The sequence below is a fragment of the Pholcus phalangioides genome, unplaced genomic scaffold, assembly GCF_987345545.1.
Source record: "Pholcus phalangioides strain wild (caught in Gottingen) unplaced genomic scaffold, Ppha-v1.0 ptg000008l_1, whole genome shotgun sequence".
Classification (NCBI taxonomy): Eukaryota; Metazoa; Arthropoda; class Arachnida; order Araneae; family Pholcidae; genus Pholcus; species Pholcus phalangioides.
Window position 1 is genome coordinate 16,610,141 of NW_028301601.1, and position 7,827 is coordinate 16,617,967.

The 7,827-nt window shown below is 39.2% G+C and overlaps 1 protein-coding gene across 1 annotated transcript; it reads left to right on the forward strand.

Moving 5' to 3' along the window:
* Positions 1-4,088: 4,088 nt before the first annotated feature.
* On the forward strand, positions 4,089-6,832 carry LOC149083910 (uncharacterized). The gene has a single exon (XM_089234281.1). It carries the CDS (start codon positions 4,326-4,328, stop codon positions 5,172-5,174), a length of 849 nt encoding a protein of 282 aa, XP_089090407.1. The 5' UTR covers positions 4,089-4,325; the 3' UTR covers positions 5,175-6,832.
* The last annotated feature ends 995 nt before the right edge of the window (positions 6,833-7,827 follow it).

The following is a 7,827-nucleotide window of genomic DNA, read 5'->3' on the forward strand; positions in this document are numbered from 1 at the left end:
CCTTAGGCATGAGGCCTGCTGGTAATAGGGAAATTAAGATCAGAAGATCAAACACAGAAGACAATTACATTCATAACCATTAGAAACCCTTAAGCCGTTTAAAGTTCCATTCATTCGTTCCATTCATACACCATTACAGTTACAGTCATTTCCAATTTTAGCAAATGAATTGATAAGCACATTTTTGCAGCTAAAAACACCCTGGTTACGTACCCTTACATGGAATTTGTAAGAAGAGAGAAACAATCTTGATGGGCGGCCTGTGATCGGAAATATGTATAATGCATCTTTCAGATGCAGGATCATTCATATTAATAAATACAGACGCCGTGCATTCTGCAGCGCAAATGCCAAACAAAAAAAAGAGCAATATGATTTGTAAGAAATATGATGTGGTTTTATGTGAAGTTTGTTTTGCTCTTTTTAAAGCTCCTAAGTCCGAGATTCATCAATTCTTTGTGCATTAATTTTCTTTTCGTGTTTTATGCCAAACAATAAGGTAACTTCATGTATCACTTCGATTTTAAATAAAATATTGTTTCATTTACTTGATTATTCTATACAGATGTAAAGTGGGAAAACATTATCCCATCGCTCACTAGATGTAGCACGTTCCACTAAACGGGCGGTGGGATAATAATTACTAACGCTTAGAAATTCTAAGTTTTTATATTTTTGACATTATCAGCCAATCAGAATCAGGCTAATGTGACGTTATAGAAACATCACCGTATGTGTAAAGTGTACCTCCTGCTGTTACGTTTGGCAACGTATCGCCAAACACCAGCGTCTATTAACGATTTCGCTTTTATTTTGTCATTACGTCTCGTTTGCTCACACGATAATAAATTACAATAATATAATTTAACTCTAATACTATAACGATCATAATAATAATGATATATATTATATAATAATAATTATATTGACATGCAATAAATACAGTGGCTTGCCGAAACACAATTTCTATGTTTGGTTTTCTAATGAATCTATCAGCATTATGAATCAATAAATGATAGCAGGGCCCAGCTTCGCTGGGCGCTCGATTCGCGAGCCGTTACTATTGTCAACTTGATGCAACTGAACCACATTTGGATTAAATCAGAAAAAAAATGAAAACATTTTTTAGTGATTCAATAAACGATAACTTATTATACGGGGGTGCCCCCCCCATTGTATCGATAAGTTCGCTGTTTGGGAACACCCCCCCCCCTCCCACTCATTCCCGTGCATCTGACAATATGTGGTGAATTATAATATAATAAATCATATTTATCCCGTGCAACGGTTAAAAGAAAAAATTAAATGTAATAAGAAATTAAACTTTTCAAACGAAGATGTTAGAAAAAAAAATTGGATGAATCCGAAGGGACTCGAACTCATAACCTTCGTCGTGAGCGTCCCGTGAACTTCCCACTGCATCAACCCTGGTTGCCGAACTGTAGTTAAATTTAGAATATCCATTATTAAATGTCTCTAGGGAATATGGTGGCGCCAAATGGATCAAAAGCTACGGTAGCCTCGCGGGCTACTGTGACGTTTCTATGACGTCACAGTTGCTTGACTCTGAGTGGCTGGTAATGTCAAGATCATCAGAATTTCTAAGCGCTACAATAATAATTTCCCTACTCCATAATTTGCATAACACTTAAAGATACGTAAATTTCGTATTTGCGAAATAATCACGGTAAATACGAAATTTGCCAATTTTGATAATATAAATGCTAAAATTTGATTTTTTTTATTCCTTTTTAGCGAAATCTAGGTATATAATTTACACTTTTTCAAGCGGGAAAGTCGTAATTTTGGTCTACTTGTGAGCGTGCTTGAAAGGGAAACCGCAAGCATCACTTCTTTCCCCTCTGACATTGTGTTATAGATGTGAATACAGTCGAGTTCGGTTATAACATAGCCCCCTAGGTCAGGCATCTTCAACCCGTGGCTCGCAATGTGTGTGTTAGATTTCAACTCAAGTTCAATCGATTCCCGTTTAAACGGACACCGTTATAACGAAAATCTCATTTTAACGAAAACTTTTGTAATCTCCCCAAATAAGTTTACATAAAAACGAAATAATATAATCTGGAATTCCTTTATAATGAAATTTGGCTGTTGTCGAAGTGATTTATCCAGTTTCTTGGAGTTCGTTATAACGGGATTCGACTGTAATACGACGGGGTTTTTTTTTTAAATGCGAAATTTTTTATTCCAGCTATGTTTTATGTATTCGAGAGGTTTTTTTTTTTTTTTTGTGAACGAATGTGAAATTTGTCATTTGGAATTCGTTACTGCGAATAAATGCCAAATTTCTGATCTGAATGTTTTTTTGCAAATAAATGCGAAATTTCTGATTTAAAATTTTTTTTTTTTTTGCGAAATTTACGTATCTCTAATAATACTATCAATGATATTAATAAAATTTCTACAGTAACATGATCTTATATACCTTCTAAGGGGCCATTCAAGTATTACGTCAGCATCGATGAGGGGTTTCCGATTCGCTGACTTTTGGTGACAAGGGGGGGGGGTGGGATAATGCTTGCGTCATCACCCTTTATGAAAATATTAAATATTTTTAATGGCATCTTATCCGGTGCTCCAAAAACGAGAAAAACCTTTAGATAATTTGTGGGCACTTGAAGTAACATCCCCCCCCCCCCTATTGATAAGTGTCCTATCGAGCCACTTTAGTGATCTCTAAATGTTTCGCGGATCCAAGTGATCTAGAAATCTGGAACTGTGCCACGCATCACTCAAGTGATCCGTAAGTATACGCCGCGGATCACTTAAATAATGTGAGAATGTGCCGCGGGTAATTGAGTGATGCAGAACAGCACTGGCGGGCCACTTAAGTGCTCTAAAACTATGCCACATGTCACTCAAGGGAGTCTCTAAATGTGTCCCGAGTCTCTTAAGTGTTCTGGAACTGTGTCCCGGGTCATTTAAGTGATCTGAAAATTTGCCACGGGCCGCTTAAATGGTTTGGAATTGTGCCACGGGTCACTTAAGCAATATGTATAAATGTGGCGCTTTAAATTTTTAATTAAAAAAAATAAATTTTTGGTCGCGAGAGGAGGCACGAGCCCCCCTATGCGCCCACCGTGTACGTCCCTGATCCCACCAATATGCGTTAGGATTCAGAGGACGGAATTTTTCTGACGGGGGGGGGGGGCATGGTTTTGCTGACTTTTGATGACAAGGGAGGGGTCAAAAATGGCGAAAAATTTGCTCACGAAATACTTGAACGCCCCCGCTCCCCCAAGGCAAAAAATGAATTTTACATATTACCCGATCTTCCTATAAATATCTTCAATCAATGTAAATCCCGACATTACCAAGTTTGCATGTACAAATAAAAGAAAACAGCGGGCATTTATTTTTCTTGAGCCCAAAGTTGAATCACCGCCAGCGATTGGTCTATCCCAGTGGCCGGGTGGCAACTTAAAACAAAAGCCGATTAGTAAGAAAGTAGATGCGCCATTGGCTGCTGGATGCGGTACAAGTACAGTCACCACACCTCTCGCATCGGGGAAAAATTCCACTAAAAAGGCGGGCCAAAATAATTTCCCAACCACAGGTGACCGCAATCTCGCAACAAGCTCTTTCTTCACCTCCATTATCATGTACGTAACGTTTTCACTATTATTATTATTATTGCCACCTCTCCTATTGTAGATATATTTTTTTTGTGCTAATATTTCCTCCGACCAGAGAGAGAGCCGCGAACAATGGGGGAAAAAAATAGCGATTTCAGGAAAACGGGAGGGAAAAAAAAGAGGAAAAAAAATTTCTTTTGGGTGTCTTTTGTGTGTAGACACCAGATTAGGAGCGACTTTTCGTATTAAAAGATAGGGGGAGAAAAACTATTTTTCGGGGGGGGGGGCTTTTGTCATTCAAAATAGGCACATCCAACGCTGCACAGATGTCGCCGGCCCCCATCGATGGCGCGCAGCCAATCAGGATCCGCGGAGACGGAACAGAGGACCAATCAGATCGCTGGGATCTGCGCCGACGGGGAACCGCGTCAGAAAAATTGAGAGGAGGAGGAAAAACTTGTAAAAAGGATTTTTACTCACAGTTTCAGCCGTAGAAGGACTTAGACCACGGTCCTCGTGTCTGCACTGTTAGATCTCAGCCGCGTGATTGTTGTTGTCGTCTCGAAAAAAAAAACAGTTAATTTTTTCCCGATAGACATATTAGACTTACGTGATTGTTGTAAATTTCTTCACGTGAGATTCTCGACTTGGAAAAAAAAAAGTGTCTAATTCCTGTCAACAATGGATATAAACTGATTCTCGAATTCCAAGTAATATTCGACGATATCGATGTCGGAATTGGTCATCTGCAAGAGTGGTGCTGGTGGCAACGACCACGTCAAGCGTCCCATGAACGCCTTCATGGTGTGGTCAAGAGGTCAGAGACGAAAACTAGCCCAGGAGAACCCCAAGATGCACAACTCGGAGATATCCAAGAGGCTCGGTGCCGAGTGGAAGCTGCTGTCGGAGGCCGAGAAGAGACCGTTCATCGACGAGGCGAAAAGGTTGAGGGCCCTGCACATGAAGGAGCACCCGGATTACAAGTACCGGCCGAGACGGAAACCGAAGCCCATGATGAAGAAGGAGACGTCTTACATACCCGTCGGGCACCACCACCACCACCACTACCCGCCGCCCCTGGAGCCGCTGGCGAGATTCCCGCACGTGGCCCACCACCACCACCATTCGTCGCTGGAGAGTGAGAAGGCCGTGACCGCGAGGACTTTCCCGCTGGCACCGTTGCCGTATATCTACAACCCGCTGGACAGTAGTGGTCTGGCCTCGAAGCTCAGGCCCGAAATCGGTGGCCTGTTGAAAACGTCCGATTCCGGTTCTTCTTCCCTGGTGCCTCCACCTCCGCCGGTGCCACCGACGTCGTCCCTGTACAGTACAGCTAGTTCCTTGTTGTCGTCCCTGTCCCAGTCCCACGCTGCGGCCGCGGCGGCCACCTTCGCCACGCCGTACAGCCTGTGTGGTTGCGGGCCCCCGACGTACTTCCCGACCAGTATGTCGGCGGCGCCTTTACCGCCCCCTCACCAGGAACTGAGATCTCCTTTCGCTTATTTCTTCGTCAAGCCCGAGGATAGGTTCCATCGACATTCCAGTTCGCCGTCGCTGACGCCTAGTCCGTTGATGTAACCGAATTCAACAATGGTATAGCCATGGACGATGACAACAGTGCTGAATGACCTCTCTTTTCCCGAGTGTACCACGGAACACCCTTCAACAATGACAAAAAACCCCAAAAAAGCAAACAAACTGTCACTTGACCGGTCGATTTTAGGATCAACAGGTTAAGACGAACGCGGAGGATCAACAATGGATTTTAACTAATAAATGGAGCTCTGAATAAATTATATTGTGTTTCCCATAGGCGATCACAATAATGCTGAATGACCTTTCTTTTCCGAGAGTACCACGGAACCTCCATCAACAATGGCAAAACAAAAAAAAACTGTCTTCAAGTCTGAAGACAGGTTCTATCAACATCCCAGTTCGCCGCCGATGACATCTAGTCCATTACTGTAACACAATTCAACAATGGTATAGCCATGGACGATCACAACAATGCTGAATGACCTTTATTTCCTGAGTGTAAAACAGAACAACCCTTCAACAATGACAAAAAAAAAGATCACTTAACCTTTATGTTATGAGATCAACAGCTAAACACGAATGTGGAGAATCAACAATGAATTTTGGCCAAATTCCTGAACAAAGAATATTCTGTTATCCATAGACGATCACAACAGTGCTGAGAATGAGCACTCTTTTGCAGAATTTTCAGAATGAGCACTCATGATGCACTCTTTTCCGAGTGCATCATGGGAACCCCCTTTAACAATGGCAAACAATTACCAATTCAACTGGCGATAGCGTGGTCAACAGGTAAGCCGAATGCTGAGGATTAACAATGGGTTTTGGCTATCAACTCGAGCTCTGAACAAATATTGTGTCATCCATGAGTGATCATAACAATGCTAAATGGCATTTCCTTCCCGAGAGCACTACTTAACCCCTTCAACAATGTCAGTTTTAGGATCAACAGGTAAAGATGAATGTCCAGGATCAACAATGGATTTTGGCTATCAAATCGACATCTAATCAAAGGATATTGTATTATCCATGATGGTCACAACAATGCTGAAATGACCTTTCTTTCTCGAGTGCATCACGCAGTCCCTTAAACAATGGCAAAAAAAAAAAACCACTTAAACTGTAGATTTCGCGATCAACAGGTAAAGACAAATGTGGGGGAATCAACAATGGATTTTGGCTGTTAAACGGAGTTCTGAACAAAGATTATTGTGACAGTCTTTCATCGAAACGGCAAAAGAGATCTAGTCAAACGGACGTATTGTTTATTGTTAGCATTTCTTTTTGTTTCTCTCTCGCAACAATGCATTTATTTTTTTTCAACAGTGTTACCATCCCCGTGTTCCAAAAATTTCATCAAACTTCTCTTCACAACAAGTGTTTCTTCCTCCCTAGAACGTTATGATTGTTGGAAAAATACCAGTAAAGACTCACTCTATATGGAACTCAGTTCTAATTGTTTCGATTGTTGCTACAAAGACTCAGAGAACATTGACTTCATTCCCGTGAAAAAAAAATGTTTTTACCGAAATGACAATTATAACAATGATAATTATATTCCGTTGTGTGTTCCTGCAATGGTAGGCAATAGAATTCTTTCCTATTCAATTATTTTATATTTCAATTATTTCAGGAAGAACCGATTGTTTTAGTTTTTATTGAATGTTATATTATTATTATTAAAAAGAAAAACAAAAATTCTCCTTAACAATGGTTTTAAGTTTCGTTTTTTTTTCGTTGATTCTATTAATTGTTACAACTTTATTTTGAATCGTTGAATTAATTAAACTTATACATAATGATTATTTATAATGGTTTCAGATATGATTGTTGACGAGAAGTTATTTTTTAATAATTTTATTGTCATACTAATTATTATTATTGTTTAGTTACGAACACTTACTAATTATTGAAATTTTCGCAACAATGATATTGAATTAGTAAAGATGAGAGGGACTTTAAAAGAATTGTTTACGCAACAATCCAAAAAATATCGGACTTGCAACAATGTTTAATGGTTAATAGTAATAAGAATAATTTTTTTTAATGTATGATGACATTAATATAACAATGAAAAATATCGGTCCTTCAATAATGTTCTATAATCAATAGTAAAGCCAACAATGGTATTTTTGTGTCCGGGAACTAAAAAGAATGTCGACATAACAGTCAAAAAAGGAAATTGGTCTTGTAGCAAGGCTTAACAATGAATTAATGACAACAAAAATATTTTTCTTTATTCAGGAATGAACATCTACATCGATATAGCAATAACAAAAATATCTCAAAGACAACAATGGTTCTTTTCTGTCCGGGAATGAGCAGTAATACCAATATAATAATGAGAAATGGTATTTTTTTCTGTCCAGACAAGAATGAGCAATAAACAATCATCTTCCAAATTATCCACTAATTACTATTCGAACTAAACAACAATTTATTTTTCAATAATGTTCCATAATCAACAGTAAAGACAACAATCATACTTTCTCTATCCAGGAATGAGCAATAAAATCGGTATAACAATTAAAAATATTTGTCTTGCAACAGTGCTCCGTAAAAAATAGTGAGATAAACAATGGTAGTTTCTCTATTCAGGAATGGACAACAATATCAGTGCAACAATGAATAATATTGTTCTCTTGTTAATGTTCTGTAATCAATAGTTAAGTTAACAATGACATTTTTCTGTCCG

Coding starts and splice junctions, on each gene's coding strand:
- LOC149083910 (XM_089234281.1), top strand. CDS start 4,326: ATGTCGGAATTGGTCATCTGCAAGAGTGGTGCTGGTGGCAACGACCAC.